Source organism: Notothenia rossii (genome assembly GCF_949606895.1).
Source record: "Notothenia rossii genome assembly, contig: scaffold_64, whole genome shotgun sequence".
Lineage (NCBI taxonomy): Eukaryota > Metazoa > Chordata > Actinopteri > Perciformes > Nototheniidae > Notothenia > Notothenia rossii.
This window is the reverse complement of record NW_027639736.1, coordinates 113,228-129,351: the sequence shown is the minus strand read 5'-3', so window position 1 is coordinate 129,351 and position 16,124 is coordinate 113,228. Positions and strand designations below refer to the sequence as shown.

At 44.7% G+C, this 16,124-nt stretch overlaps 1 protein-coding gene across 12 annotated transcripts in view; it reads left to right on the top strand.

The window, feature by feature from the left end:
- Window positions 1-16,124, top strand: part of ubr2 (ubiquitin protein ligase E3 component n-recognin 2) — a 73,013-nt gene that overhangs the window by 26,180 nt on the left and 30,709 nt on the right. For all 12 annotated transcript variants that reach the window (XR_013804640.1, XR_013804641.1, XR_013804642.1 and 9 more), the window contains exons 14-16: window positions 208-336; window positions 1,429-1,612; window positions 2,375-2,436. Coding sequence is in view for 1 of the 12 variants with exons in the window: in XM_079695708.1 (XP_079551834.1) it covers window positions 208-336; window positions 1,429-1,612; window positions 2,375-2,436 (375 nt within the window). In the remaining 11 variants the exon portion in view is untranslated. The remainder of the gene's footprint in view (window positions 1-207; window positions 337-1,428; window positions 1,613-2,374; window positions 2,437-16,124) is intronic.

Genomic DNA, 16,124 nt, shown 5'->3' with positions numbered 1-16,124 from the left:
AAGGTGTTCCTGCAGAGAGACATCTGACCTCAGAACAGATCACAGTCAGGTGAAGGTGTAACCCTAACCCCCTGTCTCTCCCTCCCCCCTCTCCCCCTCCCCCCTCTCCCCCTTCCCCCTCCCCATCTCCCTCCCCCTCTCCCTCCCCCCTCCCTCCCCCTCTCTCTCCCCCCTCCCTCTCCCTCCCCCTCTCCCCCTCCCCCTCAGGGCATGGACCCCGTGGTGAGGCAGGTGGGGCAGCACATAGAGATGGAGCCTGAGTGGGAGGCAGCGTTCACTCTCCAGATGAAGCTGAGCCCCATCATATCTCTGCTGGAGGAGTGGTGCTGCAGCGACGTGAGTACTCTGTGTACTCTGTGTACTCTGGGTACTCTGGGTACTCTGTGTACTCTGGGTACTCTGGGTACTCTGTGTACTCTGTGTACTCTGGGTACTCTGTGTACTCTGGGTACTCTGTGTACTCTGGGTAGCCACGGACATTGCCGTTTGAAAGCTGGAGACGCTGTAGTACATATGCCAGGCCTGTAGGTGGTGCTGTTCTCACAGAATCAGCCCATGATGCAAAGATATTGTTAAATTGAGCGAAATGAGGAATGGCTAAAACGCATGATCTGTTTGGTATTTTGAAAAATAAAAAGTATAAATATGCCTCATATAGGTATGGTCCTACACTATGTTATTACAATATAGCATGAGAGGTCCACTCTAAACCAAGAAGTAGTTTTTGTCCCTCTCCAACCTGATGAAATATGGCTGTGGAAACGTCTCCCGTAAGTTACTTTACTAATGATTGTTTTAATTAAAGGCATGCTTCTGTATTCTGTGGTTATTCCACAAGAGCCAGCCTTACTTATAAATGGATTGAGTTTTTTAGATAATACATTTTTATACATATTTTTCAAAAGTATTCAAACAATTCTATTATAAAGATAAGAACCAATTACCTTTTCGGTCTTGACATATGATCATATAAAATGTAGCTTTCAAAAACTGAATTTGGAATTCATAATTTTGATTACTTTAGCAAAATATTTTATTCACAAATGTCGCTTTTTCCAAATGTCCCCAGTTTTTATTGCCTTTCTCAAATAAATAATACTATACAAAAAAGTATAAAATGATTCAAATGTAAAAAAGCCCAAGAATTTTGCAAGTTTCTTTTTTTCTGTTCAATGTTTATGATGAACATTGATCATATAGTTTCCACAGCCATCTTTCATCACGTCATAATAAACAATAATATACGTCCACGGCTGCTTGACGTGTGTGTGTGTGTGTGTGTGTGTGTGTGTGTGTGTGTGTGTGTGTGTGTGTGTGTGTGTGTGTGTGTGTGTGTGTGTGTGTGTGTGTGTGTGTGTGTGTGTGTGTGTGTGTGTGTGTGTGTGTGTGTGTGTGTGTGTGTGTGTGTGTGTGTGTGTGTGTTTACAGGAGCAGGTGCTGGTGGCAGCCTACAGGAAGTGTGTGTTGCTGCTCAGCGCCACACACTCCTCTCTGGCTGACGGAGAGCAGCCGCTCAGCCTCAGTGTGTGTGGACACGCTGTTGAGACCTTCAGGTACCAGGTGTCCCAGGAGAAGGTTTCCATACACCTGCCCCTCTGCAGGCTGCTGGCAGGTACACACACACACACACACACACACACACACACACACACACACACACACACATTTTCATCAGTGTTTATTGCATTAAATGTATTGACATTACTAGGGAGCCCCATTAACTGAGTTTTAAACATCACTTTAAATGGCAGAATATCCCCATAGGCCCGGTCCACCCCATAGGCCCGGTCCACTCCATAGGCCCGGTCCACTCCATAGGCCCGGTCCACCCCATAGGCCCGGTCCACTCCATAGGCCCGGTCCACCCCATAGGCCCGGTCCACTCCATAGGCCCGGTCCACCCCATAGGCCCGGTCCACTCCATAGGCCCGGTCCACCCCATAGGCCCGGTCCACCCCATAGGCCCGGTCCACTCCATAGGCCCGGTCCACTCCATAGGCCCGGTCCACTCCATAGGCCCGGTCCACCCCATAGGCCCGGTCCACTCCATAGGCCCGGTCCACCCCATAGGCCCGGTCCACTCCATAGGCCCGGTCCACCCCATAGGCCCGGTCCACTCCATAGGCCCGGTCCACTCCATAGGCCCGGTCCACCCCATAGGCCCGGTCCACTCCATAGGCCCGGTCCACCCCATAGGCCCGGTCCACCCCATAGGCCCGGTCCACCCCATAGGCCCGGTCCACTCCATAGGCCCGGTCCACCCCATAGGCCCGGTCCACCCCATAGGCCCGGTCCACTCGGTGGAGCATCCCTCGACATAACGTATGTCAAGCAGTGTAAACAGTGTGTTGTTGTTTTTTTTTGTGTTCCTCAGGGCTCCATGTTCTCCTCAGCAGGACTCAGGTGGCCGTCCGCCTCCCCGAGCAGCTACCTCTGGTGAGAGACACACACACTACACACTGACTACACACACTACACACTGACTACACACACTACACACTGACTACACACTGACTACACACACTACACACTGACTACACACACTACACACTGACTACACACTGACTACACACTGACTACACACACTACACACTGACTACACACACACTACACACTGACTACACACTGACTACACACACTACACACTGACTACACACTGACTACACACTGACTACACACACTACACACACTACACACTGACTACACACACTACACACACTACACACTGACTACACACACTACACACTGACTACACACTGACTACACACTGACTACACACTGACTACACACACTACACACACTACACACACTACACACTGACTACACACTGACTACACACTGACTACACACACTACACACTGACTACACACACTACACACTGACTACACACACTACACACTGACTACACACACTACACACTGACTACACACACTTCACACTGACTACACACACTACACACTGACTACACACACTACACACTGACTACACACACTACACACTGACTACACACACTACACACTGACTACACACACTACACACTGACTACACACACTACACACTGACTACACACACTACACACTGACTACACACACTACACACTGACTACACACACACTACACACACTACACACACTACACACACTACACACTGACTACACACTGACTACACACTGACTACACACACACTACACACACTACACACACACTACACACTGACTACACACACTACACACTGACTACACACACTACACACTGACTACACACTGACTACACACACTACACACACACTACACACTGACTACACACACTACACACTGACTACACACACTACACACTGACTACACACACTACACACTGAATACACACTGACTACACACTGACTACACACACTACACACTGACTACACACACTTCACACTGACTACACACACTACACACTGACTACACACACTACACACACTACACACACACTACACACTGACTACACACACTACACACTGACTACACACACTACACACTGACTACACACACACTACACACACTACACACAAACTACACACTGACTACACACACTACACACTGACTACACACACTACACACTGACTACACACACTACACACTGACTACACACACTACACACTGACTACACACACTACACACTGAATACACACTGACTACACACTGACTACACACTGACTACACACACTTCACACTGACTACACACACTACACACTGACTACACACACTACACACTGACTACACACACTACACACTGACTACACACACTACACACTGACTACACACACTACACACTGAATACACACTGACTACACACTGACTACACACACACTACACACACTACACACACTACACACACTACACACTGACTACACACTGACTACACACACACTACACACACTACACACTGACTACACACACTACACACACACTACACACTGACTACACACTGACTACACACACACTACACACACTACACACACTACACACTGACTACACACTGACTACACACACACTACACACACTACACACACACTACACACTGACTACACACACTACACACTGACTACACACACTACACACACACTACACACTGACTACACACACTACACACTGACTACACACACTACACACTGACTACACACACTACACACTGACTACACACACTACACACACTACACACACTACACACTGAATACACACTGACTACACACTGACTACACACACCACACACTGACTACACACACTACACACTGACTACACACACTACACACACACTACACACTGACTACACACACTACACACTGACTACACACACTACACACTGACTACACACACTACACACTGACTACACACACTACACACACTACACACACTACACACTGAATACACACTGACTACACACTGACTACACACACCACACACTGACTACACACACTACACACTGACTACACACACTACACACTGACTACACACACTACACACACACTACACACTGACTACACACACTACACACTGACTACACACACTACACACTGACTACACACACTACACACACACTACACACTGACTACACACACTACACACTGACTACACACACTACACACACACTACACACTGACTACACACACTACACACACACTACACACTGACTACACACACTACACACTGACTACACACACTACACACTGACTACACACACTACACACACACTACACACTGACTACACACACTACACACTGACTACACACTGAATACACACACTACACACTGACTACACACACTACACACACACTACACACTGACTACACACACTACACACTGACTACACACACTACACACTGACTACACACACTACACACTGACTACACACTGACTACACACTGACTACACACTGACTACACACACTACACACTGACTACACACTGACTACACACTGACTACACACACACTACACACACACTACACACTGACTACACACACTACACACTGACTACACACACTACACACTGACTACACACTGACTACACACACTACACACTGACTACACACACTACACACACACTACACACTGACTACACACACTACACACTGACTACACACACTACACACACACTACACACTGACTACACACTGACTACACACACTACACACTGACTACACACACTACACACTGACTACACACTGACTACACACTGACTACACACACTACACACTGACTACACACTGACTACACACACTACACACTGACTACACACTGACTACACACACTACACACTGACTACACACACTACACACACTACACACACTACACACTGACTACACACTGACTACACACTGACTACACACTGACTACACACTGACTACACACACTACACACACTACACACTGACTACACACTGAATACACACTGACTACACACTGACTACAAACTGAATACACACTGACTACAAATTGACTACACACTGACTACACACTGACTACACACTGAATACACACTGACTACAAATTGACTACACACTGACTACACACTGACTACACACTGACTACACACTGACTACACACTGACTACACACTGACTACACACTGACTACACACTGACTACACACTGACTACACACTGACTACACACTGACTACACACTGAATACACACTGACTACACACTGACTACACACTGACTACACACTGACTACACACTGAATACACACTGACTACACACTGACTACACACACTACACACTGACTACACACTGAATACACACTGACTACACACTGACTACACACTGACTACAAATTGACTACACACTGACTACACACTGACTACACACTGACTACACACTGACTACACACTGACTACACACTGACTACACACTGACTACACACTGACTACACACACTACACACTGACTACACACTGAATACACACTGACTACACACTGACTACACACTGACTACAAATTGACTACACACTGACTACACACTGACTACACACTGACTACACACTGACTACACACTGACTACACACTGACTACACACTGACTACACACTGAATACACACAGACTACACACTGACTACACACTGACTACAAATTGAATACACACTGACTACACACTGACTACACACACTACACACTGACTACACACACTACACACTGACTACACACTGACTACAAATTGAATACACACTGACTACACACACTACACACTGACTACACACTGACTACAAATTGAATACACACTGACTACACACTGACTACACACTGACTACACACTGACTACACACTGACTACACACTGACTACACACACTACACACTGACTACAAACTGACTACTCACTGACTACACACTGACTACACACACTACACACTGACTACACACACTACACACTGACTACACACACTACACACTGACTACACACACTACACACTGAATACACACACACTACACACTGACTACACACTGACTACACACACTACACACAGAATACACACTGACTACTCACTGACTACACACACTACACACTGACTACACACACTACACACTGACTACACACTGACTACTCACTGACTACACACACTACACACTGACTACAAACTGACTACACACTGACTACACACACTACACACTGACTACACACTGACTACACACACTACACACTGACTACACACTGACTACACACACTACACACTGACTACACACACTACACACTGACTACACACTGACTACACACACTACACACTGACTACACACACTACACACTGAATACACACACACTACACACTGACTACACACTGACTACACACACTACACACTGAATACACACTGACTACACACTGACTACTCACTGACTACACACTGACTACACACTGACTACACACTGACTACACACTGACTACACACACTACACACTGACTACAAACTGACTACACACTGACTACACACACTACACACTGACTACACACTGACTACACACACTACACACTGACTACACACTGACTACACACACTACACACTGACTACACACACTACACACTGACTACACACTGACTACACACACTACACACTGACTACACACACTACACACTGAATACACACACACTACACACTGACTACACACTGACTACACACACTACACACTGAATACACACTGACTACTCACTGACTACACACACTACACACTGACTACACACACTACACACTGACTACACACTGACTACTCACTGACTACACACACTACACACTGACTACAAACTGACTACACACTGACTACACACACTACACACTGACTACACACTGACTACACACACTACACACTGACTACACACTGACTACACACACTACACACTGACTACACACACTACACACTGACTACACACTGACTACACACACTACACACTGACTACACACACTACACACTGAATACACACACACTACACACTGACTACACACTGACTACACACACTACACACTGAATACACACTGACTACACACTGACTACTCACTGACTACACACTGACTACACACTGACTACACACTGACTACACACTGACTACACACTGACTACACACTGAATACACACTGACTACACACTGACTACACACACTACACACTGACTACACACTGACTACACACTGAATACACACTGACTACACACTGACTACACACTGACTACACACTGACTACACACTGACTACACACTGACTACATACTGACTACACACTGACTACACACTGACTACACACTGACTACACACTGACTACACACTGACTACACACTGTACTACACACACTACACACTGAATACACACTGACTACACACTGAATACACACTGACTACACACTGACTACACACACTACACACTGACTACACACTGACTACACACTGACTACACACTGACTACACACTGACTACACACTGACTACACACTGACTACACACTGTACTACACACACTACACACTGACTACACACTGACTACACACTGACTACACACTGACTACACACTGAATACACACTGACTACACACTGACTACACACTGTACTACACACACTACACACTGACTACACACTGACTACACACACTACACACTGACTACACACTGACTACACACTGACTACACACTGAATACACACTGACTACACACTGACTACACACTGTACTACACACACTACACACTGAATACACACTGACTACACACTGAATACACACTGACTACACACTGACTACACACACTACACACTGACTACACACTGACTACACACTGACTACACACGGACTACACACTGACTACACACTGACTACACACTGACTACACACTGACTACACACTGACTACACACTGACTACACACTGAATACACACTGACTACACACTGACTACACACTGACTACACACACTACACACTGACTACACACTGACTACACACTGACTACACACTGAATACACACTGACTACACACACTACACACTGACTACACACTGACTACACACTGAATACACACTGACTACACACACTACACACTGAATACACACTGACTACACACTGAATACACACTGACTACACACTGACTACACACACTACACACTGAATACACACTGACTACACACTGACTACACACTGACTACACACTGACTACACACTGACTACACACACTACACACACACTACACACTGAATACACACTGACTACACACTGACTACACACACTACACACAGACTACACACTGAATACACACTGAATACACACTGAATACACACTGAATACACACTGACTACACACACTACACACTGACTACACACTGACTACACACTGACTACACACTGAATACACACTGACTACACACACTACACACTGACTACACACTGACTACACACTGAATACACACTGACTACACACACTACACACTGAATACACACTGACTACACACTGAATACACACTGACTACACACTGACTACACACACTACACACTGAATACACACTGACTACACACTGACTACACACTGACTACACACTGACTACACACTGACTACACACACTACACACACACTACACACTGAATACACACTGACTACACACTGACTACACACACCACACACAGACTACACACTGAATACACACTGAATACACACTGAATACACACTGACTACACACACTACACACTGACTACACACTGAATACACACTGACTACACACTGAATACACACTGACTACACACTGACTACACACACTACACACTGACTACACACTGACTACACACTGAATACACACTGAATACACACTGACTACACACTGACTACACACTGACTACACACTGAATACACACTGACTACACACTGACTACACACACTACACACTGAATACACACTGACTACACACTGAATACACACTGAATACACACTGACTACACACTGACTACACACTGAATACACACTGAATACACACTGAATACACACTGAATACACACTGACTACACACTGAATACACACTGACTACACACTGACTACACACACTACACACTGACTACACACTGACTACACACTGAATACACACTGAATACACACTGACTACACACTGACTACACACTGACTACACACTGACTACACACACTACACACTGAATACACACTGACTACACACTGAATACACACTGAATACACACTGACTACACACTGACTACACACTGAATACACACTGACTACACACTGACTACACACACTACACACTGACTACACACTGAATACACACTGAATACACACTGAATACACACTGAATACACACACTACACACTGAATACACACTGAATACACACTGACTACACACTGACTACACACTGACTACACACTGACTACACACTGACTACACACTGACTACACACTGACTACACACACTACACACTGAATACACACTGACTACACACTGAATACACACTGACTACACACTGACTACACACACTACACACTGACTACACACTGACTACACACTGACTACACACTGACTACACACACTACACACTGAATACACACTGACTACACACTGACTACACACTGACTACACACTGAATACACACTGAATACACACTGACTACACACACACTACACACTGACTACACACTGACTACACACTGAATACACACTGAATACACACTGACTACACACACTACACACTGACTACACACACTACACACTGACTACACACTGAATACACACTGAATACACACTGACTACACACTGACTACACACACACTACACACACACTACACACTGACTACACACTGAATACACACTGAATACACACTGACTACACACTGACTACACACTGACTACACACACACTACACACTGACTACACACTGACTACACACTGACTACACACTGAATACACACTGACTACACACTGACTACACACACACTACACACTGACTACACACACACTACACACACACACTACACACACTACACACACACTACACACTGACTACACACACACTACACACTGACTACACACTGACTACACACTGAATACACACTGAATACACACTGACTACACACTGACTACACACACACTACACACTGACTACACACACACTACACACACACACACACTACACACACTACACACACACTACACACTGACTACACACACACTACACACACTACACACACACTACACACACACTACACACTGACTACACACACACTACACACACTACACACACACTACACACACACTACACACTGAATACACACTGAATACACACTGAATACACACTGACTACACACTGACTACACACACACTACACACTGACTACACACTGACTACACACTGAATACACACTGACTACACACTGACTACACACACACTACACACTGACTACACACACACTACACACACACACTACACACTGACTACACACACTACACACACACTACACACTGACTACACACACACTACACACACTACACACACACTACACACACACTACACACACACTACACACACACTACACACTGACTACACACACTACACACTGACTACACACTGAATACACACTGAATACACACTGACTACACACTGACTACACACACTACACACTGACTACACACACTACACACACACACACTACACACTGACTACACACACTACACACACACAAACACACACACACACTGACTACACACACTACACACACACACACTACACACTGACTACACACAAACTACACACTGACTACACACACTACACACACACTACACACTGACTACACACACTACACACACACTACACACTGACTACACACTGAATACACACTGAATACACACTGACTACACACACTACACACACACTACACACTGACTACACACACTACACACACACTACACACACACTACACACTGACTACACACTGACTACACACACTACACACTGACTACACACACTACACACACACACACTACACACTGACTACACACACTACACACACACACACACACACACACACTGACTACACACACTACACACACACACACTACACACTGACTACACACAAACTACACACTGACTACACAAACTACACACTGACTACACACTCAATCAATCAATCAATCAATGTTTATTTATATAGCCCAATATCACAAATGTTACATTCGTCTCAGTGGACTTCACAGTTTGTACAGACTATCAGTATGACAATACGACACCCTCTGTCCTTAGACCCTCTGTCCTTAGACCCTCTGTCCTTAGACCCTCACATCGTACAAGGAAACACTTCCAGAGAAACCCACAGTTTAAAGGGGAACATGGAGAAACCTCAGGGAGAGCAACAGAGGAGGGATCCCTCTCCCAGGACGGACAGACGTGCAATAGATGCCGTGTGTAAATTGAAAAGATAATACATTTGCAACATAGGTAGTCCAAATGTTTGGAAATGCATGTGTGTATAATAGGAAGATGAATCCACGAGGATATCCATTCAGGACTTATGATCCAGGACCACAGCCACGACTCAAGATCCAGGACTCGCAATCCATGAAACAGGACCGCAGGATCATCCATGACTCCGGATCCCGGCGTATATAGACACCAAAAAGAAAGACATTTGGGGAAGCTGGGTTAATCGGAACATGAGAGTACACAGGTACAGACAGAGAGAAGGAAGAAGTAAGATGTCCCCCGACAAACTAAGCCTATATCAGCAAAACTAGGGGCTGAATCTAATCAGCCCTAACTATAAGCTTTATCAAAAAGGAAGGTCTTAAGCGCACTCTTAAAAACGGATAGGGTGTCTGCCGTCCGAACACAAACTGGAAGCTGATTCCACAAAAGTGGAGCTTGATAAGAAAAGGCTCTGGCTCCCATTGTACTTTTAGAGACTCTAGGAACAACCAACAACCCTGCATTCTTGGAACGCAATGCCCTAGTAGGACAGTAGGGTATAATGAGTTCTTTAAGGTAAGATGGCGCCTGCCCATTAAGGGCTTTGTAGGCCAGAAGAAGAATTTTAAATTCTATCCTGTGTTCTATAGGGAGCCAGTGTAAGGCAGCCAGAACAGGAGTAATGTGGTCCCTTTTCCTAACTCTGGTTAGTACACGAGCTGCAGCATTTTGAATCAGCTGAAGAGACTTGATTGACTTCTTGGTACACCCTGATAATAAGGAGTTACAATAATCCAGCCTTGAAGTAACAAATGCATGGACTAGTTTCTCTGCATCGTTTTGAGGCAAGATATGCCTGATTTTTGCAATGTTACGTAGATGGAAGTAGGCGGTCCTTGAAATTGATTTTATGTGGGCGTTAAAGGATAAATCCTGATCAAATATAACACCAAGATTCCTTACAGTCTCACTGGAGGCCAAATTAATGCCATCCATAGTTAGTATATCTTTAGATAATTTGTTTCGTAGATTCTTCGGGCCAAGTTCAATAACTTCAGTTTTGGTCGTGTTTAACATCAAAAAGTTTAAGGTCATCCAAGTTTTTAAGTCCTTGAGGCAGTCTTGAATTTTATTTAGATGATTAATTTCATCAGGCTTGATTGATAAATATAGTTGAGTATCATCCGCATGAAAGTTTACAGAATGATTTCTTATAATATTGCCTAACGGAAGCATATATAGGGTGAACAAAATAGGTCCAAGCACTGAGCCCTGTGGCACTCCATGGCTAACTTTGGTTTGCGTGGAAGATTCATCGTTGACACGTACAAACTGAGAGCGTTCAGATAGATAGGACCTAAACCAGCCTAAAGCAGTTCCCTGTATGCCAACTAAGTGCTCTAGTCTTTGCAATAGGATATCATGGTCGATAGTATGCAGCACTGAGATCGAGCAAGACAAGAATAGAGACAAGTCCCTTGTCAGAGGCTATTAGAATGTCATTTGTGACTTTAACCAGAGCTGTCTCTGTGCTATGTTGTGTTCTAAAGCCAGACTGAAAATCTTCAAATAAATCATAGTTTTTTAAGTAATCACACAGCTGTTTTGAGACTGCTTTCACACTGACTACACACACTACACACTGACTACACACACTACACACACACTACACACTAACTACACACTGACTACACACTGAATACACACTGACTACACACACTACACACTGACTACACACACTACAAACTGACTACACACACTACACACACACTGACTACACACTGACTACACACTGAATACACACTGACTACACACTGAATACACACTGACTACACACTGACTACACACTGACTACACACTGACTACACACTGACTACACACTGACTACACACACTACACACTGACTACACACTGACTACACACACTACACACTGACTACACACACTACACACACACTACACACTGACTACACACTGACTACACACTGAATACACACTGACTACACACTGACTACACACTGAATACACACTGACTACACACTGACTACACACTGAATACACACTGACTACACACTGAATACACACTGACTACACACTGAATACACACTGACTACACACTGACTACACACTGAATACACACTGACTACACACTGAATACACACTGACTACACACTGAATACACACTGACTACACACTGAATACACACTGACTACACACTGAATACACACTGACTACACACATTACACACTGACTACACACTGAATACACACACTACACACTGACTACACACTGACTACACACTGACTACACACTGACTACACACTGACTACACACACACTACACACTGAATACACACACTACACACTGACTACACACTGACTACACACTGAATACACACACTACACACTGACTACACACTGACTACACACTGACTACACACACTGACTACACACTGACTACACACACTACACACTGACTACACACTGACTACACACTGAATACACACACTACACACTGACTACACACTGACTACACACTGACTACACACACTGACTACACACTGACTACACACACTACACACTGACTACACACTGACTACACACTGACTACACACACACTACACACACTACACACTGACTACACACTGAATACACACAGACTACACACTGACTACACACTGACTACACACACACTACACACTGACTACACACACACTACACACTGACTACACACTGACTACACACTGAATACACACACTACACACTGAATACACACTGACTACACACTGACTACACACTGACTACACACTGACTACACACTGACTACACACTGACTACACACTGACTACACACTGACTACACACACACTACACACTGACTACACACGGACTACACACGGACTACACACACACTACACACTGACTACACACTGACTACACACTGAATACACACTGAATACACACTGACTACACACTGACTACACACTGACTACACACTGACTACACACACTACACACTGACTACACACTGACTACACACACTACACACTGACTACACACACTACACACACACTACACACTGACTACACACTGACTACACACTGAATACACACTGACTACACACTGACTACACACTGACTACACACTGACTACACACTGAATACACACTGACTACACACTGAATACACACTGACTACACACTGACTACACACTGAATACACACTGACTACACACTGAATACACACTGAATACACACTGACTACACACTGACTACACACTGAATACACACTGACTACACACTGAATACACACTGACTACACACTGACTACACACATTACACACTGACTACACACTGAATACACACACTACACACTGACTACACACTGACTACACACTGACTACACACTGACTACACACTGACTACACACACACTACACACTGAATACACACACTACACACTGACTACACACTGACTACACACTGAATACACACACTACACACTGACTACACACTGACTACACACTGACTACACACACTACACACTGACTACACACTGACTACACACTGACTACACACACACTACACACTGACTACACACTGACTACACACTGAATACACACACTACACACTGACTACACACTGAATACACACAGACTACACACTGAATACACACTGACTACACACTGACTACACACTGACTACACACACACTACACACTGACTACACACTGACTACACACTGACTACACACTGACTACACACACACTACACACTGACTACACACGGACTACACACGGACTACACACACACTACACACTGACTACACACTGACTACACACTGAATACACACTGACTACACACTGAATACACACTGACTACACACTGACTACACACTGACTACACACACACTACACACTGACTACACACTGACTACACACTGAATACACACTGAATACACACTGACTACACACTGAATACACACTGACTACACACTGACTACTCACTGAATACACACTGACTACTCACGGACTACACACGGACTACACACGGACTACACACTGACTACACACTGACTACACACTGACTACACACTGACTACACACTGACTACACACTGACTACACACTGAATACACACTGACTACTCACGGACTACACACTGACTACACACGGACTACACACTGACTACACACTGACTACACACTGAATACACACTGAATACACACTGACTACACACTGAATACACACT